Source organism: Carcharhinus amblyrhynchos, chromosome 6 (genome assembly GCF_965287045.1).
Source record: "Carcharhinus amblyrhynchos chromosome 6, sCarAmb.v2.hapA, whole genome shotgun sequence".
NCBI lineage: Eukaryota > Metazoa > Chordata > Chondrichthyes > Carcharhiniformes > Carcharhinidae > Carcharhinus > Carcharhinus amblyrhynchos.
The window spans coordinates 73,249,108-73,273,610 of record NC_137329.1 but is presented as its reverse complement, the minus strand read 5'-3'; the positions used below and the strand labels follow the sequence as shown (position 1 = coordinate 73,273,610).

Genomic DNA, 24,503 nt, shown 5'->3' with positions numbered 1-24,503 from the left:
ACCATAATCCCATCCAGGCCCTACCCCCATATCCCTACGTATTATACCCACTAATCCCTCTAACCTACGCATCCCTGGACACTAAGGGGCAATTTCTTTAGCATAGCCAATCAACCTAAGTGGGGAATACTCCCCTCTTGCCTGGATGGGTGCAGCTCCAACAATACAAGAAGCTTAACACCATTCAAGGGCTTGATTGGCACATCTACAAACATTCAATCCCTCCACCACTGATGCTCAGTAGCAGCAGTGTGTACTACTTTCAAGATGCACTGCAGCAATTCATCAAAGATCCTTAGGCGGCATCTCCAAACTCACGACTTCCACCTAGAAGGACAAGGGCAGCAGATAAATGGGAACACCACCACTTGCAAGTTCCCCTCCAAGCCACTCACATCCTGACTTAGAAATATATCACTGTTCCTTCATAGTCACTGGGATAATACTGGAATTCCCTTCTTAACAGCACTGTGGGTCAACCCATGGAACACAGACTGCAGTGATTCAAGAAGGCAACTCACCAGCACCTTCTCAAGGGCAACTAGGGATGGGTAACAAATGCTTGCCAGCCAGTGACACCCATGTTCCACAAATCCATTAAAAAAAATGCTGATGCTATAGTTAAACAAAGCCACCAATGCCTCTACTTTCTCTGGAGGTTAAGTAAATTTGGCACGTCCGCCACGATTCTCACCAATTTTTACAAATGTACCACAGAAAGCATTCTTTCTGGTTGTATCAAGCTTGGTACAGCTCCTGCTCTGCCCAAGACCACAGAAAACTACATAGGGTCGTAGACGAAGCCCAGTCCATCATTCAAACCAGCCTCCCGTCCACTGACACTGTCTACGTTTCCCGCTGCCTCAGAAAAGCAGCCAGCACAATCAATAATCAGCATAACCATGCATCCTGGACATATTCTCTACCACCACCTTCCATCGGGAAAAGATGCAAATGTCTGAGGTCACGAACCACAAACAGCTTCTTCCCTGCTGCCATCGGATTTTTGAATGGACCTACCTTGGCATTAAATTGATCTTTCTCTACCATCCTAGTTATGACTGTAACAGTACATCCTGCACTCGCTCCTTTTCCTATCTATGTATGGCTTGCTTTGTCTGTATAGCACTCAAGAAACAATACTTTTCATTCTATACTAATAGATGTGACAATAATAAATCAAATCAAAACATAATCTTTAGAGCTTAGAAGAATGAGAGGAGGTCTAACCAAGGTATATCAGATGCTAAAGGAGATTGACAGGATAGCTGTAGAGAGGATGCTCCCTTTTGTGGGGCAATTTAGAACGAGAGATCATAGTTTTAGGATAAACAGATTTAAAACAGGGATGAGGAGAAATTATTTCTCTCAAATAGTTGTGAATCTGTGGAATTCACTACCTGAGTGCGCTGGAAGCCAGGTCACTGAGTAAATCTGAGATAGATTTTTAATTAGCAATGGGTTGAAGGGTTATAAAGAACTGGAAGGGAAGTGAAGCTGAGGTTGAGACAAGATCAGCCATAATAGTGTTGAACAGCAGAGTATGTTTGAGAGGCTGAATTGCCTACTCCTGCTTCTAGTTCTTATGTTCAGTGCACACATCTCAAAGGTGAATTTGAAAAAATGCTATGCCAGTGTAAATGATTGCTGCTGAGAGACCTTCCAATAATTGACTTTTGTGTGAAGACAAATCATAAACAGATCGCATGACCTTCCAATAATTGACTTTTGTGTGAAGACAAATCATAAATAGATCATGTGATCCACTCATTACACATATGGTAAATAGCAATTTCAGCTGAAGTCCCTTTTTGCTGTTGCACTGTCATACAGGAAGTCTCAAGTTGCCTGTTGCAGTCCATGGTGTATTTACCAATGGTGGCACAGCGGTTAGCACTGCTGTTTCACAGTGCCAGGTGCTGGGTTTGATTCCCGGCTTAGGTCACCGTGTGGAGTTTGCACATTCTCCGTGTCTGCGTGGCTTTCCTCTGGGTGCTCGGGTTTCTTCCCACAGTCCAAAGGTGTGCGGGTTAGGCGGACTGGCCATTCTAAATTGCCCCTTACTGTCAGGGGGACTAGCTAGGATAAATGCATAGGGTTACAAGGAAAGGGCCGGGTGGAATTGTGATGGGTGCAGACTCAATGGGCCGAATGGCCTCCTTCTGCACTGTACGATTCTATGATAATTTTTTTCTATGATATCAAGAGTTGGTCCATTATAATTTACCTCAATATATTTGGGCTAGTGCAGGATGGAAATGTTCAATCAGGGTTCTCACTGCTAATCTCTAGTTTACTAACACTTGCTAGCTGGACTTGGCCATAGAGAACGGTCACATGGTTGCAGAATAGGTAAACAGGGACTGACTGAAAAATTTGGAAGAGGAGAAAGTAGTAATAAGCAAACAGGAAGGTTCTCATGGAATTGGGGGGGGTCCAGAGCAGAGGGTTACTAAGTAAGTGATATTTTTGAAATTGAGTGAAGCAGAATTCCCAAATTATTACATAATTTGGAATGTCAATAGATTCATTTTTTCAATTATTACCATTATAAAATCACACTTGGAACAGATTTAAAAAACATAAGAAATGTTGGATTTAGAAACAGCCATACTGCTCAAGGCCATTGCTTCCACACTTCCCAATCCCCATCTTTGTATTCTCCATGTGAATAAAACTGATCTATAAATCTTTCAGAAACAGACTTGAGAAACACAATTCATAACACAGGAGGTGGTTATTTGGCCCATCCTGTTGGTGCTTTCAATTCCCTTTCTTGACACATTTTTGAACTAGGAAAGACAGTGCAATGTTTTTTGTGCACTCATGTTTCAGTCAAGTGTTCCATGTTACCTGATGACAGAAGACGGCACAAAACCCCCTCTGTCATCCTGATATATGTGTATACATATACACTCTCACACAGACTAGATCATATGATGGTTAATCCCTACCACTAATCACCACCAGATGTCACCAATCAATCCACACCAAAGAAGGAACTGGCTCCTTGGGCTCCAATTCAGTTTTTCAGATCAAGTTTGTTTATCCACTTTTTGCTACCTCTTTTTGCATACCAGGTTCCAATATGGGCCAAGGAGCAGGAACTCCCAAGTCGGTTATTACAATGATACAGGGAGTAGTATTAGAAAAAGGGGGAGTTCCCAACCCATTTCACTTTGTTTGCAATCCATTTGGTGTTGAGTTCCACATTTTGGGAACTGTGGAGTAAAGGTGTTGAGAGCTAGGGTAAAGCATCCATCTGGTATGTGGAATAAACAGAAAGGTGACATAAAGCTGATGGTTTAACGGACAAAAACCTGCTGCCTAATTTTGAGAACTAATACATCATGAACAATAAGGTTTTTCTACGTGTTCTCTATCCTACAGAAATTGAATATAGTTAAATAAAATTTTGTTTAGAAACTAAATATACAGATACTAGAATTTTAAATTACAATGATGAACTGGGTTTTAAACCTAGAGTTGCAGAATGGGCCATCGGAATTTAAAACCTGCATTGAACATTCACAGATGAATATCCATTCCCAATAAAGACATCCTGGTGATTCAGACTATTTTGTTGTGATACTGCAGTTCTGTACAAATACTGGTTTCTGGTCTTCTCTTTTGGATCCTCTCCCTTCCAGAAGCATTGCCAGCTGAGGAAAACCTAGCTCTTAAGTACAGGCTTTAATGAGCATCACCTGCACTCAATCCATTCCGAAGCAAGAACTGGTTCACTCTTAAAGGGACCTACATTTCTAACATTAATTTTTTTTCTTAAAAGGGAATAAGACAAAGGTACACAGATTTAAATAGAGAAAATAATAAATTTCAGATCCATTACTGTTACATAGCAAGACATTCTTCTTCTCGAACCTTCAAGAATTTGATTTGAGAGTCATTCCTCTTAGTGAAACAGTCCAACAGTTGATGACTAATATCTACCCACCTTAGCTAATCTGACAGTTGAGGACTAGTATTTATTCACCTTAACTGAGAGATTTCTTTCCTCTAGAAAACCTGCTTTAAATTGGCTATGTCTATCCTAAGCCCTTTTTTCTTTATACATTTATTTAACATTCTATTACTATTGTTCTTTCAGACTTTTGTTTGAAAAACAGCATTGCCTTCAATATCTTGGAGAAATTGAATGCCATAAAAATGGCACCAATAAGAGCAAGAGTTTCAGCAGCTAATGTGCTTTTCACCACTCATCATCTTTGCCTCAGGCCAGAGGGGGTAACCTTTCTCATTCTCTCCCACAAAAAATTCACCAATCAATCCCTCCTGCACTAGAAAATTCAATCGCCAAGGTTTGCATGCAAGTCATCACAAACAATGATTAATTTCATGTTACTGAGATCACCTAAAGCCGAGAACTTCAGCATGCACTTGTCGATTAATTTTGAAAAAAAAAAATTTGCTCTCGTGATGTTGCCCATCTTCTGATTTTGCATGACAAGACCAAGTGTCAGCAAATCTAAACTTGCATTTGGTCTTGTTGGTATGCCTAATGGGTGAAACTCCCCAGCTGTAACATTTCATAGTTGGTAGAAGCTGCACTCCTCTGACCAGATTTGATACGAGTTAATTGTGATGGGACAAACATTGTTCAAGAAAGACCACTGATCTAAAATTATATCCAACTCACCCTGCTTAATCTCCAAACAACATATTTGAAGACCCCAGATGCTTGACTGTCAAATTTGAATTAATTTCTAATTCGATTAATAACATTTTCTTCATAGTCACAAATGCCCGCCTCCACACTAAAAATCATCATAAAGGTGCCCACAAGATTTCCCTCAGTGCCAATAAAACATAGCTGATGCCACCCTCAGCTGTCAACATCTTAAGTGTAACAGAACCACCTTTACCAAAAAATACTACATGCAAGAAGCACAGATTCTGGCATCATTTGGCAGTAAAAAGTCTGACAACACCAGGTTTTAGTCCAACCCACATCATGATCATTTGGCAGTACATTAAACTTGTGATGATGGATGGGCAAACTGTTCATAAAATTTTCAGATTATTCTCTTCTTGTTAGCTAAACTCTTATCAACACAATACTTCTTAAAATTCACGGGGGAAAATCCTAGTTGACTCAATGGAATACCTAGATCCAGTGAAGTCTTTTCCAAAGATCATGTCCAAATGCATCTTAGCCTTTTTCATCAAGGATGGATTCAGCAATAATGATAAGTCACTTTGAAGCATATTAGTGCTAATGAAATGCACTCTACCACCTCCCAGTCACAGAATCAGAGCGGGAGGCGAGGGGTGGACAACACTGACCTCAGGCAAGAAGTTCTGGTCTTGCTCGAGCGATGTTGTAAAATCCCACCCATTTTCTCAATTTCACATGGATGGGCCACTCTAATGTATTATTGCCCCAAATCAAAAGCAGGTAGTGCTTACACATTCCTTAACTCTTGTTATTTGGAACATCTTGACAAAGCTGATAAAAAATAGTTTAGCCAATTGACCCTAAATAGTGTTGAGGTACAGCCATTAGCTAATACAGAACAACTGAATGAATCAACAACCAAGATACTCATGGCTGATTTAAGTTTCTGTCACCAACACAATACTTTCTTGCCACTCATCCTTATTTTCATCATCGGGTTATCTGTTTTACGAGTTGCTTCAAATACTTAATTCCTGACTATTGGATAAGTCTGGACCAAGCGAGAACCCTGCCGGCCAAGGCAAGGTCTGCAAGACATAACAGGCTACAAGATGTAAAATCGCCAACTCCAACGCACCCTTCCCTAATGAGCTCAATGCATTCTACACCCGTTTTGAGCAAGAGGTCAGCGAGAGCATGCCCTCCACCCTGAAAGCTTTGGATGAACCTGAGGTCACCATTGCAGATGTCAGGGCAGCCTTCTCGAAGATCAACCCACAGAAAGCAACCGGGGCGAGTACCCGGACAAGCACTCGGATCAGCTGGAGTAATTGCAGACATCTTCAACCTCTCTTTACAACAACCTGAGGTCCTTATCTGTCTCAAGAAGATGACCATCATCCTAGTACCAAAGAAAAGCCAAGCAGCGTGTCTTAATGACTATCATCCGGTGGCTCTGACATCAATTATGACGTGCTTCGAAAGGCTAGTCATGGCACAAATCAATTCCAGCCTCCTGGACTGCCTGGATCCACTACAGTTCGTCTATTGCCACAGAAGGTCCACAGCCATCTCCCTGGTCCTGCACTCAACCCTGGAATACCTAGATAACAAAGACACCTATGACAGACTCCTATTTATTGACTACAGCTCAGCCTTCAACACCATCATCCTATGAAACTCATCTCCAAACTCTGTGGCCTGGGCCGTGGCTCCTCCCTCTGTGAATGGATCCTCAACTTCCTAACCCACAGACCACAATCAGTAAGGATAGGCAACATCTCCTCTACGATCATCCTCAATACCGGTGCCCCATAAGACTTGTTCTCTGTCTCCTCCTATATTCCTTATACGCCTATGTCTGCGTGGCTAAATTCCTCTCCAACCCGATTTGCAAATTTGCTGACAACATCACTGTTGAGGATTGGACCTCAAACAATGACGAGACAGAGTACAGAATGAGATAGGAATCTGGTGAACTGGTGCAGCAACAATAATCTCTCCAAAATGTCAACAAAATGAAGGAGATTGTCATCGACTTCAGGGAGCGCAGAGGAGAAACTGCCCCTATCTACATCAATGGGGATGAAGTACAAAGGGTCGAGAGCTTCAAGTTTTTAAGATGTCAGATCACCAACAACCTGTCCTGTTCTCCCCATGCTGACACTATAGTTAAGAAAGCCCACCAACGCCTCTAATTTCTCAGAAAGAGAATTTGGCATGTCAGTTACGATTCTCTCCAACTTTTACAGATGCACCAAAGAAAGCATTCTTTCTGCTTGTGTCACAGCTTGGTATGGCTCCTGGTTTGCCCAATGCTGTAAGAAACTACAAAAAACTATGAATGTAGTCCAATCCAACACTCAAACCAACCTCCCATCCATTGACTCTGTCTACACTTCCCACTGTCTCAGCAAAGCAGCAGCATAATCACATACCAACTGACTCAAGAACAACTTCTACCCTGCTGCCATCAGACTTAAGTTGATCTTTCTCTACACCCTAGCCATGACTGTAACACTGTATTCTGCACTCTCTCGTTTTCTTCTCCATGAACAGTATGCTTTGTCTGTATAGCACGCAAGAAACAATACTTTTCACTGTATGCTAATACATGCAACAATAATAAATTAAAATCAAATCAAAATATCTGACACTGTGATATTTAGAGTCATACTGGAAAGCTGTAGTAATTATTTCCAAAGTAATTCACTATTAGTTATCACCCCAATCTTGCTTTTTGCCTTGATCCATAAGTCTACTAAAAGTATGACCCACCTTAAGTCATCGTTAAGCAACTCCTTCTTTGTACAAGCACCTTTATAGAAGTACTAGTCTCTTGTTGAGTGAGTCACTAATCACGGAATTCTCTGTACCATTACAGAATTTCCAAAATCTCTCGATAAAATAGCTGGTAATGATTGCTTTCCGCAAATAATTTTACTTTAAAAGTAGTGGTCATTTGTTGAAAAAGAGGACCCTCACCACAAAACTGAACACCTGTCAAAACCAAAGACTTGCGCACAATCTAATAATTTGAACCCAAGTGTAGACTCTGGAATTTCTAGATCAAATTTCTTTAGTCTTTTATACAACCTCTGAAAATTCATGACATGTTATTCTATGGATTGATTGTCTTGGTGGTATACAGTACAGAAAAAATGCCTTTTGGCCCATGCTTATGTGCTGTGAAAAGACAAGTTACTTAACTATTCTGATCCTGTTTCCCAACATTTGGGCCATAGCCCTGCATGCCTTGGCATCGCAAGTGCACATCTAAATACTTCTTAAATGTTATAAGAGTCTTTGCCACCACCACCCTTTCAGGCAGTGACTTCTAGACTCTCACCACATTGTGTGAAAAAGCTTTCCCCTCACATTTCCTCTAAGCCTTCTGCTCTTACCTTAAATCAATGCTCCACAGACATTTCAAGGTGAAAAGTTTTTTCCTGTATACTCGATCAATGCCCCTCACAATTTTATATATCACTATCATATTCCCCCTCCCCAGTCTCCTCTGCTTCAAAGAAAACAACCCTAGTCTATCCAATCTCCCTTCATAACCATCCAGCACAACCTCCCTGCTCTTATGATCACTGTCTTCAAAATGCTCCCCCATTGACACTTCTAACAAGTCTTCTTCTTTTATAAATTCTGTCCATAATTGCACTGGAACCAGCAATCCCTCTTTGGTATCCAAGTCAGTTCCATACACTTCCAAAAATTTTCTTTTGAATCTTATTTCTTCCTGGTAAAGACAAGGCCAAAGCTATACACTGTTTCCTCTTGACTGCAGTTTACTTCTCCACCTCGTTTTTCCATTGTTCATATGATTTCAATTCAGAAAAGACTGGTGGCTAATCACAATTTGTGATCCTGCAACGTGACTCAGCCATTTCACCTTAAAAGCTGCTGGGAGTTTTACTTTTGTCAGAAACAGGGATTTCTTTCTGTTTTCTTTATCCTCGCATTTGAAAAAGTCGAAGTCAATCCTCTGCTACCATGTTAAACAGGTAAATATCAAGTTACCAAATTAGGCAGCAGAACTCTAACATTCTGATTATTCACAACTTTTTTTTTGTAATACGATAGTTCAACAGAAATACTGGATTCCATCTTTCCCTTTGGGATCCTCCCGCTGTCCAGAAGCACCTTCAATAGTGGAGCAACACCTGCTGTTAATCATTCTGAAGAAGGACCTGCATTCCAAACATGGTCATTGACTTGGTACATAAGTTAATGCAGTGAGATAGTTCACCATGTCAAGTCAATAATACACTGACAGATCATCTAAAATATAGAAACGTTCAGCATCCCTCAAGGCTGTTCTACCGTATGGTTATATCATGGGTGATACATTTCTTCTGAATGACAAATACCCTGTCCACAGACACATCCACTCCAACTGAATTCCAAGCCACTTACCATCCTGACTTGGAAATATATCAGTACTCCTTCGCAATCGCTGGTCAAAATCCTGGAATTCCCTCCCTAACAGCATTATGGATCAACCACAAAACATGGACTGCAACAATTCAGGAAGGTGGCTCAGCACCATCTTTTCAAGGGCAAGTAGGGATGGGGAATAAGTGCTGGCTAGCCAGCAATGCCTATGTCCCACAAATGAATAAAAAAAATTCAAAGCTTTGTGTTGCTTTATTTAATAGAATAGTTGATTATTCCTGGTACAGACCAATTTGCCCATCTTCTGAGCTGGCCTGCAGGATGAGGATTAAATTGCTGCACAATATCATTGCCATTTGTAAGATACTGCCTACCTGGACAGTGTTATTCCCCAAGGTACTGGCCCTCTTCCGACGTCTTCCTGACCTAGTTGCTTCACTGATAAGCTGGACTAGTTTTCGCTCAAGTTCAGCTTGGAAGGTTTTGTCCTGTATATGGTTGTCATGCACACCTAATAGTACTGAACAGAGAAACCATAGTCACCATGACATATTTAAAAGGAAGAAATGGAATCTGATCTGATGGTTGTGACATACTAGTGGAATTATGCAATTGCATTTGAAAGTTCAAAATGCAGATTAAAGCAGCTGCTCATTATCCAGAAAAAAAGCCTACAGCACTTCCTTCCAATTACATGCCCAGCCACTTTGAAAGATTAAGGTTTTCTACACCACTTGTTCCTTGCCAACATAAGATAGCCATTGATACCTGTCTGCCCATGCATACCAGTCTGTACATGCACAAAAAAACCAATGATATCATCGTTCGGAGAGACAGTGCCAGAAAAACCTGTCTTTAAGAAAAAATTTTGAGAATATTAAAAGAAAAACTTTGTTTTACCTTCTCAATTACATAAGCAAAGAATTAAAATACACCTGAATTAGTAACTGAAAGATGTGCTGGTTAGGTGCATTGGCCATACTAAATTCTCCCTCACTGTACCAGAACAGGTGCTCGAGTGTGGCAAAGAGGAGATTTTCGCAATAACTTCAACATTAACGTAAGCCTACTTGTGACACTAATAAATAAACTTTATGGAGGCTGTGTCTATAACTGCTGTGACAATCCTGGTTTATTGAGTTGGGGGATCAAGCAGTCCGCACACTTTGAGGGGAACTTTCCTGTTCCACTCGCCATTGGAATTTTAGTTGGTGGGGTGGACCATGCAAAGGTCCTTGGGCTAGATTTTCCGGTTTTGGTGCGCGTGTAGCCGGAAAACCTATCCCATGTTTCTGGCTCATATTTAACTGCCCAATTTATTTTGGAAACTTATTTCTGTTAAGCTGGATGCACAATCTCTTTTTGGGAAGTCGGTTAACTTATTTTTGGTTTTGATTCTGATCTCCAGAACTCATGTTGACATCACAGAGTGAAACAACACCACTGCACATGCACCATGTTAGCAGCAAAAGCAGCCTTTACACAATCATACCTACAAGACCACACCAAGGAGTTAATTGCTCTTTGTGTGAGTAAATCCTTCTTGAAATAATTCTGTTCTTTTTGTAAGTTTGAACCTGCAAACCATTTCGCTATTACCAATAGCAAAGTGGATCGACGTAACGTCGCAACTCGTCTGCCCTATACCATTTACAATATTAGATGATCATTAGCTACGAGCTAATCATTTAGGAAAGCTGAATATAATCAAACCGAGTCACCATGGTTTTATGAAAGGTAAATCATGTTTAACAAATTTGCTCAAATTCTTTGAGGATTTTGCAGAGACAGTAGGCAGAGAGGAACCTATAAATATAGTGTATTAAGATTTCCAAAAGACGTTTGACAAGGTGTCGCATAAAAGGCTGGTGTATTAAGTCCACTGAAAACTGGCTGTCACAAAAGATAACAGAGTTCGAATAAACAGGTCCTTTTCAAAATGGGATCAGTTCTTGGCCCACGATTGTTTACTATTTATATTAATAACCTGGAGGTAGTACCAGAATATAAAGTTTCCAAATTTGCCGATGATACAAAGTTGGTGGGAGGACATATTGTGATAAGGATATTGTGAACAGAAGTTGAGGCTGGCATAGATCAGCTTCGCTCAGAACACAATCTCCTAAAGCTGGGGATCAGTCTCATGGGTTGAGTACTGTACCATCTCCAGAGTTTAATTATTTGCCAGTTTTCTTGAATTTCCCCATGGGCAGGTTGCTGTGTTGACAGGTTCAAATTGTAGGTAAGTCCCGGTCAGAAATAGGGTATGCAAATGAACAACTCCTTTCCTTCTTTCTACTTTGTGAAGTATGATGGGTGCCATGCATTAACCACATCCGTCATCTGGAAGATGGCTTCTGCCACAGGCATTCTAAAATAGAACTGGGCTCAATTGGTTCATTGTGGTCAAGGTTTTGACAATGATCAACCCAAAATACAACCTGTCCTTTTGCCTTAGAGATGCTGAAACTACTGTGTATTTCCACTTTTTACTAATCAGGTATATGTTTCTAAGATTCAGGGCTTCATCTGAAGTTGCATATTTAAAAGTAAAAATCCAACAAACATGCATGAATACTTCTTCCTACATAGCTCAGAAAATGTATTTAATGAACAGCTGAGATGCAGAGACAAGGAAGTCCAAATTTCAGTTTATGCTGCGTTAGCTAACCTCAGTTTGGGACATTACATTGGCTCTTAGTGCTCAAAATTAAAAAGGACAACCCGGATCACAGTTTCCATTCTTGAGTACACAGCCACTCTTATAAGTCTATGTGTAGAATGTTTGTCTATATTACAACAGTGACTATATTTCAAAAATACTTAATTGACTGCACATTACTTTGGGACATCTTGAAATCAAAATGGTTCTACAGAAATACAAGTATTTCTTTCAAGAACAGGATCAGTCTCAGCTGCAATGAACCGTCTTTTCAACGCTCCCAGTCAAGGCTGGCACATGAGCAATGGTCACTTGTGCAAAGGATACGGTCTGATGACACCAAAGTCAATCTAGGGATTCATTCCTTAGAAATAATAAGAAGTGCAGATACACGAGTCCAAGAAATTACCTGTCTTTATCCAGGAAGCCTTCAGCAGGTGTGATCGGTTAAGTTCAGGGTAATGGATGGCTGTAAAAATTTAAAAACATACATGTTAACATGAAACTGAATACCCTGAATCAACTACTTTCTTCATCCATCCCAACACAGGAATTAAGGTAACAGTCTCATCATAAATTTCTCTGCCAATTCCTCCCCCTCCCCAAAGGTGAGAAAATGAGTTAAAGTTTTATGGGTATTAAGGTCTTATTGGCACCTCAGGCAATAATGCTACGCAATTAGTTCCAGATTCGCTCAGATCAACCCATAGCTGTGGCTTAGACTTTTATAACCAAATTATCAGATTTTGGTGTGCAATCTAAGAAACTGCCCATGCAAAGTGACAATTTGGAGGGCTCACTCCATTTTTTCTCTATCTTCTTTATGAAGACTTAATGATTAGAGTTTGATACTGGCCCAGGTTCAGTATTGATAGGAGAATAATGTTGTGTCCTGTGGTATTTTTGTACTGGGTGTGCACTTATTAAATTAATGTTTTGGTCTTAGTAAGAGAACTGTCTATATACCGCTGTAACCAGACGCGCTCTAATATGTTGATGTTTACAATTGGAAAGCTGTTGGTGTTGACTCCTTAAGAGAAGCATTTTTTTTAAACAGCCATTTGCAGTGACTATTACACTGAAAAGCTGTCAACTATTAGCTGGAGATGAGCTCTCTCTCTCTCTGAATCTAACTGCGAATGACAACTCGATTTGCTTGTAAAATTCCCTTACTTGATTTATTTTATGTGAAGCTACTTTAAAAAAAAAATCACAGGGGTGAAAACTTGAGACACATTCCTAAAGGAAGGAGCCCCTCAAACTCTTTAAAGTTCAATCGGCAGTAGCTATATTTGGCCGTAGCATTTTGAGTTAGGGAGAGAAATATAGACCACAGATCTCAGTTTATATGCAACAGCTTACTCCCGAGTTATCACTTATAATAGGCCAACTGCAATGGAAACAAATACGTCAAGAATCAATGGAGGGTCAAAGAATAGTACACCAACAGGCCCTTTGGCCCACAAAGTCTGCACCGACATGACATCTTTCAAAACTAAAGACCTTTTGCCTCTATGCAAGTCCGCATCCCTCTTTTCCTTGCCTATTCATGTTTCTGTCAATTTGCATTTTCATTGCTATGGTATCTACTTCTACGGCTTCCAGTGGCAGTGCATTCCAGGCACTTAGGATCCTCTGCGCAAAAAACTTGCCTCTCACTCTCCTTTAAATTTTCCTCCTTTTACCACATGATAGATGTGGATTTACCCTCAAACAACCTCTGATCTGTCCACAAGCAGGACCCAGACCTTCTTGTCGCTTGCCACTTCAACACACCAGCCTGCTCTCCTGTCCACATATCCGTCTGTGGCCTTTTGCAATGTTCTAGTGAAGCCCACTTCATCTTTTGGTTGGGCACTTTACAGCCTTCAGGACTGAACAGAGTTCAACAACTTCAGAGCATGAACTCTCCCCTTCATCCCATTTCCATTTATTTTATTTTGTTTCCTTTCTTCTTTTCACCTCATGCATCCATTTTTTTCATTCATGTTTCTGACTTCCATTTTTCCACTTCTCCATTCCAGTTCTCCTTCTTGTCATCCCTCTTTCTCTGCCCTCATAATATAAATTTCTACTGATTTTCTTTGCTGTTAGCTCTGACAAAATGTTGATTCTATTCTCTCATCACAGATGCTGTCAGACCTGCTGAGATTTTCCAGCATTTTCTATTTTTGTGTTAGAGAAGTTAAGAATTTCTAAATTTCTTGCTCTGTGTAGTGGATCAGACCTTGTTCCTAAAGTAGCAAACACTGTTTAATTCTAACAGTTCTCAAATAAAAGTTCAACATTTTCAAGTTCTGACATTTCCCACCTTGATGAATATAAAGAGTTTTATTTTACAGGCCTGCATAATTTCTCCTTAAATATGATCATCAGGGTTTCCCAAATCAATCCAACTCCCAGAAATGCCCTAATACATCAATGTGGCAGCTTCTGCTGTTCACCTGGAAAAGATGAGTCTTAAGTTTCATTTCTGTCAGATTAGCTAAATAAACCAGATGTCTGATCCAGTTTAATCATTTTAAGCTATTTGAGAAGTTGGTGAGCATTAATGTCACAACCCAACAAATAAAAGAGAACTTACGTTCAGCTGTCTTAAGTACAGGAAACCCCAGATAAAAACTAAATTCCACCAGGTTCAGTATCCTCAGCAAGTCGCTCACATCTGAGCCATTCAGGAAGCCTCTTGGACTGTTGATAGCAAAGGTTATATTTACAGGACCTTGCCGCGATCCTCCAAAATTCTCCGCTGCGTGGGTAACATTTATAATCTGAGTGATGAGACCAAATAAAATTAATGGGAAATCAGAGAGTTACCAGAATGTTATACTGGTGCTGAAAAGTTAAATATTGAACATTCTAAATGAATACATGATGAATAACTGTTTTCTGGCTTCTTTATTTATTCCATTTCTTATTGGGTATCTCTGAAGACAGCATCTTGGTAGACAGTGATGCTTCATAGTTAAATTATATTGAACACAGATTAATCCAATTAGGCTAATTTACATTGACAATGGAGTCAGAATGAAATGCAAATATCATTGTCCCTCAGCTACCTGTGTTAATTTTCACTTCTCCTTGATTCTAGGTTTCATTCCACAGGTCCCTCTTTTATTTAATCAAAGTGGTCCATCATTCACCACGTATAAGCAGAGGCAGCAAATGTCAACAGAAAATGTAACTATGAAAGACATTGTGTAAGATATTCAAACACAGGCCAAGAGACACAAGAACATTCATGTTGCTCTGTAGCGCCAAGTGCTTCACATGTAACAACAGTTTGCACCACTAATATTGGGTATGTTTGCAGTCATTCTATTTACCACTACAGGCAGTGAGGATGTAAATATAAAAAAAAGGCACCCGATGTAATTTTTTTTTAAAAATGGAAATTTTTCTTACTAATTGCCTCTCTTAATTGTTAGCAGTTCATTAAATCATAGAATCCCTACAGTGCAGAAGGCAGCTATTCAGCCCATGAAGCCTGCCCCGACAACGAGGTCCCTAGGTCCTTTCCCTGTAACCCCATATATTTACCCTGTTAACCCCCCAACACTAATGGATAATTTATCATGGCCAATCCACCTAACTCGCACATCTCTGGACATCAGTTAGATCCAGGATCTTATCATTAAGATGATCACTGTTCAATGAGGTACGAACAGGGGATTGAAATGATCGAATAACTATTACCTGAAATCAGCAGAACCTTTTAAATTGATACATGCAAGGCAAGTGCTACTGAACTGCTCAGAACACAACTGCACATAATAAATTTTAAACTATCTCTTCTGTAATTGATACCTAGAATAATGGCAAATTGTGCCATTCATGGCAACACAGGTAGCTGTTGAATAAGTGCAAGTCGTAAGTGGTGATGACTGTGATTATTTTCAAAGAAGTTATGTAGGTAAATCCAGCAAGAAGGTCTTATGGTGCAGAGGTATAGTCCCCACCCCTGGGGTCACAGCACAGAGGTATAGTCCCTACCTCTAGCCAGAGCGCCAGGTTTAAGTCCCACTTCAAGACTTGATGGCCATGGAAGGAGTGTTCATAACATGGCCAAACAGATTGATTCTCAGCCAGTAAATCCTTCCACCTATGGCAGGTGGTAAACCTGGGAAGGCGATAAACCTGGGAAGGCTTCCTGGCAAACCACTGCAGCACTTAAAACATAAGCAAGAACCAATCCATGGTCACCAATGCCCTCTTAAGCAATAGCACCTGAAGGAGAGGGTGGCAAATCCAGCACCTATTCTGCAGCAACAAGGTCTCACAAACATAACTTAAGTGACTAATCAGTTTTCATTCATGTCAGTTAAGGAGAAATGCCAGGGGAAAACTCAGGTATTAAAGAACTTTTGAGTTTCTAACACCAAGTCAGCATGGTAACATGGTGATCAGTACTATTGAGTCAGAGCCAGGAGCCAGCTTCGATTCCAGTCTTGGGTGTCTGCGTGGAGTTTGCACATTCTCCCATGTCCGAGTGGGTTTCCTCCAGTTACTCCTGTTTCCTCTCACAGTCCAATATTGTGCAATTAGGTGGACTGGCCATGCTAAATTATTGTCCCTTAATGTCTAAAATGCGTAAGTTAGGAGAAAAAAGGACCGTAGGAGGAGAGGTAATAAGCCGTGGATAACGAAGGTGGTGAAGTGTTAAATTAAAAGCGGAGGCGTTTAGAGTAGCTAAGAGTAGTGGGCGAGAAGAGGATTGGGAGAGGTTTAAACGTCAACAAAGATTGACAAAGAAGTTGATAAAGAAGGGTAGGAGAAACTATGAAGCTGGGCTAGCGCTTAATATAAAAAAGGATAGCAAGAGTTTTTATAAATATATAAAAAGGAAGAGGCTGGCTAGGGTGAACGTTGGTCCCTTAGAGGATGAGAAGGGGGACTTAGTGGTAGGGGATGGGGATATGGCTGAGGTCTTGAATAACTTTTTTGTTTCTGTCTTCACGGAGGAGGACGTGAATAATTTGCCAGGTGTTAGAGATGGAAAGGTGGTAGGACTGGAGGGTCTTAATGACATTACTGTTACTAGAGAGGCGGTGCTTGACAGACTGGAGGGGCTGATTGTGGATAAGTCCCCAGGACCGGATGGAATGCATCCGAGGGTTCTGAAAGAAATGGCGGAGGTGATAGTGGATGCCTTGGTGGTTATTTTCCAGACATCGCTGGATTCCGGGGAAGGGCCGGAAGATTGGAAAGCGGCTAATGTTACGCCGTTGTTTAAGAAGGGTGCCAGGCAAAAGGCGGGGAATTATAGGCCGGTTAGTTTAACGTCTGTTGTAGGTAAAATGTTAGAATCTGTCATCAAGGAGGAAATTGCGAGGCATCTTGAGAGAAAGTGCTTGATAAAGCAGACGCAGCACGGTTTCGTTAAAGGGAAGTCGTGACTGACAAATTTATTGGAGTTCTATGAGGATGTGTCTAGGGCAGTGGATAGAGGAGAGCTGGTGGATGTGGTCTTTCTTGATTTTCAGAAGGCGTTTGACAAGGTACCTCACAAGAGGTTATTGCAGAAGGTCAGGGGACATGGAGTTGGGGGTAGGGTGTTAGCGTGGATAGAGGATTGGTTGTCAAATAGGAGGCAGAGAGTGGGGGTCAATGGGTGCTATTCGGATTGGCGGATGGTGGCTAGTGGAGTGCCCCAGGGGTCGGTGCTGGGGCCTCAGCTTTTTACCATTTATATAGATGATCTGGAGGAGGGAACCGAGTGTAGGGTGTCGAAATTTGCTGATGACACCAAGATTGGTGGAATGGCAAATTGTGCGGAGGGTGTGGAGAGTCTGCAGAAGGATCTAGATTGGCTGGGCGAATGGGCCAGGAACTGGCAAATGGAATTTAATGTTGGCAAGTGCGAGGTGGTCCACTTTGGTAGGAATAATGGTTGGAAAGGTTATTACTTAAGTGGCGAAAAACTGCAGCAGGCGACAGTGGAGGGACCTTGGGGTCCTTGTGCATGAGTCACAAAAACCCAGCTTGCAGGTGCAGCAGGTGGTCAGGAAGGCGAATGGGATGCTGGCCTTCATAGCGAGGGGGATTGAATATAAAAGTAGGGAGGTCTTGCTGCTGCTGTATAGGGCATTGGTGAGGCCGCAGCTGGAGTACTGTGTGCAGTTTTGGGTGCTGTACTTAGGCAAGGATATTTTGACCTTGGAGGGAGTGCAGAGGAGGTTTACTAGGCTGATGCCGTTGAGGGGGTTGAGCTATGAGGAGAGGCTGAATAAATTAGGCTTGTACTCGTTAGAGTTTAGAAGAATGAGGGGAGATCTCATTGAGACGTATAAGATGATGAAGGGGATGGATAGGATAGAGGTGGAGAGACTCTTCCCGCTCAGAAAGGATAGTAGGACTAGGGGGCACAGCCTCAAGATAAAGGGGGGGCGGTTCAGAACGGAGTTGAGGAGGAACTTCTTCACTCAAAGGGTGGTGAATCTCTGGAATTCTTTGCCCGTTGAAGTGGTGGAGGCTACCTCGCTAAATATTTTTAAGATGCGGGTTGATGGGTTTTTGATAAGAGAGGGGATTAAGGGTTATGGGGAGAGGGCGGGAATGTGGAACTGAGCCACGACAGATCAGCCATGATCTTACTGAATGGCGGGGCAGGCTCGAAGGGCTAGATGGCCTACTCCTGCTCCTATTTCTTATGTTCTTGCGTTCTAAACGCGCAGGATTATGGGGAAAGGGTGGGGGTGGAGTGAATGGGCCTGGGTAAATTGCTCTTTCAGCCTCAATGGATTGAATGACCTCCTTCTGCACTGTAGGGATTCAGTGGTTCTATGGTTAAGATGGGGATTCAGTTTAACATTTCATTCAGAAAAAGGCATCTCTAGCAATGCAGTACTACCAGATTTGTGCACGCAGTGTCATTTATTTTACCAGGATGTCACAATGGCTAATTATATGAATCATCATGAGCCTCTGATGGCATCAAACAAAGAACACTATACCACATAGGGACTTCCATTTAAATTGAACAATACTGCACATCAGTATTTTCCAGCAGGGATTATCACACAGTGTACAGCATTTTTATAACTGGTGCCCTTGAGATGCTCGTACATTCTTCCAGTTATGAGGAGTTTCCTAATTAGCATACAAAACCACCACTCCCAGATGCAAACACCTCATGGGAAAAAGCTGACCGGTCTCTTTAACACCTAGGTGATGCAGCTTGAAATATGCTAGAAGACAACAGGCTTGAAGACAGACACACAGTAAAGCCACCCAAAAGTTGCCTCAACAAGCATCTACACCAAATATGCATGGTCAGATACAACTGGTTACTCTACCATTGAAGAACCTTCTAAAGCTATATATCATTGTTTAGCATGCAAAACCATACTACAAGGATGGCAGACCCATGACCTGTATCTGAAATTACCATCATAATGAAAGGCTCTTCTTTACAAACTCCAACTCCAGAAAGCACATCCAGTTGATTGACACACTTGACGAGCATGGGCTCCTAACGTATGAACTTCTCTAATACTCTATTCCACAATGTCTACTCCAATAAAATGTTCTGCTGCTCTCTCATAAATCTCTTGCATTTAATCTTCCATGTATGATCCTTGTTATAAACCTTTAAATTACCAGAAACAATCTGATTCTATCTGCACTGTCTCATCCCTTTGCAATTTTAAATAACTCACTGTGTAATCCCCTCCTTTTAAGAGAAACAGTCCTAACTCAAACTTTATATTGCTTCAGGTATTATTACTTCAGCTTCTTTACACTGTTGGGTCAGTTACTTCTCTAATTCCGATTCCTTTGATGTCACTGGTGCTCCAAACAACCATCATGATGAATTAAAGAACACTAATGCTTCATTGGAAAATTACAACCAAAAAAAGTACAGTAAAATTACTGTTTTCTGGAATGCTACCAACTGGACTTCCCTATCAGCCGTAATTCTGGGATCAGGTCTGCTTTTGCTTGGAGATGTCAAATGGGTAATAGTTATCGGCAATTTGGCTTCACTCCAGTCTCAGCCTCTGCAACACCATTGCTTCTCGGGTTCATTCACTTGATTCAAGTGCTCCCACACCTTCAGAGATTGAAATACCTCCATGATTATCCTGGAGCTTTCTTATTGGATGAGAATGAGGAACTCACCTCCCTCTCAGTCAACTGGCAATTCTGATTAACTGGCACCTTCCATCTTCAGGACATGCCGGATAACAGAGATTTTCCTATATTTGTAATGCTCTTAGCCTTTCCTGAAAACCTTTCATCCCTCAATTCAAAGGGATCACAGAAGTAGAAGTTTGTAATTTGTACTTTGTATTTTGTACTTACTAATATATGACAATAATGGAGTATAATGTTAGCAAGTATGAGGTTATCCACTTTGGCAGAAATAATAGTAGGAGGGATTACTATTTAAAGTGCGAAAAGCTGCAGCATGCTACGGTGCAGAGGGACCTGGGGGTCCTTGTGCATGAGTCGCAAAAACCCAGTCTGCAGGTGCAGCAGGTGATCAAGAAGGCGAATGGAATGCTAGCCTTTACAGCGAGGGGGATAGAATATAAAAGTAGGGAGGTCTTGCTGCAACTGTACAGGGTACTGGTGAGGCCACGGCCGGAATAAGAACATAAGAACATAAGAAATAGGAGCAGGAGTAGGCCATCTAGCCCTTCGAGCCTGCGCCGCCATTCAATAAGATCATGGCTGATCTGTCGTGGCTCAGTTCCACATTCCCGCCCTCTCCCCATAACCCTTAATCCCCTCGCTTATCAAAAACCCATCAATCTGCGTCTTAAAAATATTTAGCGAGGCAGCCTCCACCACTTCAACGGGCAGAGAATTCCAGAGATTCACCACCCTTTGAGTGAAGAAGTTCCTCCTCAACTCCGTTCTAAACCGCCCCCCCCTTTATCTTGAGGCTGTGCCCTCTAGTCCTACTGTCCTTTCTGAGCGGGAAGAGTCTCTCCACCTCTATCCTATCCATCCCCTTCATCATCTTATACGTCTCAATGAGATCTCCCCTCATTCTTCTAAACTCTAACGAGTACAAGCCTAGTTTATTCAGCCTCTCCCCTTAGGTCAACCCCCTCAACTCCGGCATCAGCCTAGTAAACCTCCTCTGCACTCCCTCCAAGGCCAAAATATCCTTGCCTAAGTACGGCGACCAAAACTGCACACAGTACTCCAGCTGCGGCCTCACCAATGCCCTATACAGCTGCAGCAAGACCTCCCTACTTTTATATTCAATCCCCCTCGCTATGAAGGCCAGCATCCCATTCGCCTTCCTGACCACCTGCTGCACCTGCAGGCTGGGTTTTTGCGACTCATGCACAAGGACCCCGAGGTCCCTCTGCACCGTCGCCTGCTGCAGTTTTTTGCCACGTAAGTAATAGTCTTTCCTACCATTATTCCTACCAAAGTGGACCACCTCGCACTTGCCAACATCAAATTCCATTTGCCATTTCCTGGCCTATTCGCCCAGCCTATCTAGATTCTTCTGCAGACTCTCCACACCCTCCGCGCAATTTGCCGTTCCACCAATCGTGGTGTCATCAGCAAATTTCGACACCATACACTCGGTTCCCTCCTCCAGATCATCTATATAAATGGTAAATAGCTGAGGCCCCAGCACCGACCCCTGGGGCACTCCACTAGTCACCAACCGCCAATCCGAATAGCACCCATTAACCCCCACTCTCTGCCTCCTATTTGACAACCAATCCTCAATCCACGCTAACACCCTACCCCCAACTCCATGCCCCCTTACCTTCTGCAATAACCTCTTGTGAGGTACCTTGTCAAACGCCTTCTGAAAATCAAGACCACATCCACCAGCTCTCCTCTATCCACTGCCCTAGACACATCCTCATAGAACTCCAATAAATTTGTCAGACACGACTTCCCTTTAACGAAACCGTGCTGCGTCTGCTCTATCAAGCAATTCCCCTCAAGATGCCTCGCTATTTCCTCCTTGATGACGGATTCTAACATTTTACCTACAACAGACGTTAAACTAACCGGACTATAATTCCCCGCCTTTTGCCTGGCACCCTTCTTAAACAACGGCGTAACACTAGCCGCTTTCTAATCTTCCGGCACTTCCCCGGAATCCAGCGATGTCTGGAAAATAACCACCAAGGCATCCACTATCACCTCCGCCATTTCTTTCAGAACCCTCGGATGCATTCCATCTGGTCCTGGGGACTTGTCCACAATCAGTCCCACCAGTCTGTCGAGCACTGCCTCTCTATTAACAATAATGTCATTGAGACCCTCCAGTCCTACCACCTTTCCATCGCTAACACCCGGCAAATTATTCACGTCTTCCTCCGTGAAGACCGAAACAAAAAAAGTTATTCAAGACCTCAGCCATTTCCCCATCCCCTACCACTAAGTCCCTCCTCTCATCCTCTATGGGTCCAACGTTCACCCTAGCCAGCCTCTTCCTTTTTATATATTTATGAAAACTCTTGCTATCCTTTTTTATATTGTGCAGTTTTGGTCGCTGCACTTGCGCAAGGATATTTTGGCCTTGGAGAGAGTGCAGAGGAGGTTCACTAGGCTGATACCGGAGATGAGGGGGTTGGACTGTGAAGAGAGACTAAATAGACTGGGTCTGTACTCGTTAGAGTTTAGAAGGATGAGGGGGGGATCTTATAGAGACGTATAAGATAATGAAAGGGATGGATAGGGTAGAGGTAGAGAGATTCTTCCCGCTTAAAAAGGATAACGGGACTAGATGGCACAGCCTCAAGATAAGGGCGGGGCAGTTTAGATCGGAGTTGAGGAGGAACTTCTTCACTCAAAGGGTGGTGAATCTCTGGAATTCTCTGCCCTTTGAAGTGGTGGAGGCTACCTCGCTAAATATATTTAAGTTGTGGGTAGATAGGTTTCTGATAGACAGGGGAATTAAGGGTTATTGTGCGGAGGGTGTGGAGAGTCTGCAGAAGGATCTAGATAGGCTGGGCGAATGGGCCAGGAAATGGCAAATGGATTTTCAGAAGGCGTTTGACAAGGTACCTCACAAGAGGTTATTGCAGAAGGTCAGGGGACATGGAGTTGGGGGTAGGGTGTTAGCGTGGATAGAGGATTGGTTGTCAAATAGGAGGCAGAGAGTGGGGGTCAATGGGTGCCATTCGGATTGGCGGTTGGTGACTAGTGGGGTGCCCCAGGGGTCGGTGCTGGGGCCTCAGCTATTTACCATTTATATAGATGATCTGGAGGAGGGAACCGAGTGCAGGGTGTCGAAATTTGCTGATGACACCAAGATTGGGGGAAAGGCAAATTGTGCGGAGGGTGTGGAGAGTCTGCAGAAGGATCTAGATAGGCTGGGCGAATGGGCCAGGAAATGGCAAATGGAATTTAATGTTGGCAAGTGTGAGGTGGTCCACTTTGGTAGGAAGAATGGTAGGAAGGACTATTACTTACGTGGCGAAAAACTGCAGCAGGCGACGGTGCAGAGGGACCTCGGGGTCCTTGTGCATGAGTCGCAAAAACCCAGCTTGCAGGTGCAGCAGGTGGTCAGGAAGGCGAATGGGATGCTGGCCTTCATAGCGAGGGGGATTGAATATAAAAGTAGGGAGGTCTTGCTGCAGCTGTATAGGGCATTGGTGAGGCCGCAGCTGGAGTACTGTGTGCAGTTTTGGGCGCCGCACCTGCGCAAGGATATTTTGGCCCTGGAGGGAGTGCAGAGGAGGTTTACTAGGCTGATACCGGAGTTGAGGGGATTGAGCTATGAGGAGAGGCTGAATAAACTAGGCTTGTACTCGTTAGAGTTTAGAAGAATGAGGGGAGATCTCATTGAGACGTATAAGATGATGAATGGGATGGATAGGATAGAGGTGGAGAGATTCTTCCCGCTCAAAAAAGACAGTAGGACTAGGGGGCACAGCCTCAAGATAAAGGGGAGGCGGTTCAGAACGGAGTTGAGGAGGAACTTCTTCACTCAAAGGGTGGTGAATCTCTGGAATTCTCTGCCCGTTGAAGTGGTGGAGGCTGCCTCGCTAAATATTTTTAAGAAGCGGGTTGATGGGTTCTTGATAAGAGAGGGGATTAAGGGTTATGGGGAGAGGGCGGGAAAGTGGAACTGAGCCACAACAGATCAGCCATGATCTTATTGAATGGCGGGGCAGGCTCGAAGGGCCAGATGGCCTACTCCTGCTCCTATTTCTTATGTTCTTATAAATTGAAGCAAAAAAGCATTAGTATACAGTGAAAAGTATCGTTTTTTGCATGCTATACTGGCAAAGCATACTCTTACATGGAATGGAAAGGAGAGAATGCAGCGTTACAGCCATAGCTAGGGTGTAGAGAAAGATTAACTTAGTGCAAGATAGGTCCATTCAAAAGTCTGATGGCAGCAGAGAAGAAGCTGTCGAGTTAGCTAGTAAGTGACCTCAGACTTTTGTATCTTTTTCCCCGATGGAAGAAGGTGGAAGAAAGAATAAGAGAGAATGCCTGGGGTGTGTGGGGTCCTTAATTATACTTGCTGTTTTGCTGAGGTAGCAAAAGTGTAGACAGAGTCAATGAATGGGACGCTGGTTTGCGTGATGAACTGGGCTACATTCACGACCCTTTGTAGTTACTTGCAGTCTTGGACAGAGCAGGAGCCATGCCAAGGTGTGATACAACCAGAAAGAATGCTTTCTATGATGCATCTGTAAAAGTTGGTAAGGGTCGTAACTGACATTTCCTTAGTCTTCTGAGAAAGCAGAGGCATTGGTGAGCTTTCTGAACTAAAGTTTTTGCATGTGGGGGAATAACCAGTCAAGGTTGTTGGTGATCTGGTCACCTAAAAACTTGAAGCTCTCGACCATTTCTACTTTGTCC

The 24,503-nt window shown here is 42.5% G+C and overlaps 1 protein-coding gene across 4 annotated transcripts in view; it reads right to left on the bottom strand.

Annotated features, from left to right (window-relative positions):
- Positions 1–24,503, bottom strand: part of LOC145344002 (UPF0606 protein KIAA1549-like) — a 267,713-nt gene that overhangs the window by 98,302 nt on the left and 144,908 nt on the right. For all 4 annotated transcript variants that reach the window (XM_080190645.1, XM_080190648.1, XM_080190646.1 and 1 more), the window contains 3 exons: positions 14,287–14,473; positions 12,112–12,171; positions 9,415–9,560 (listed from right to left, as the gene is read on the bottom strand). In XM_080190645.1, the coding sequence (XP_080046771.1) occupies positions 9,415–9,560; positions 12,112–12,171; positions 14,287–14,473 (393 nt within the window). The remainder of the gene's footprint in view (positions 1–9,414; positions 9,561–12,111; positions 12,172–14,286; positions 14,474–24,503) is intronic.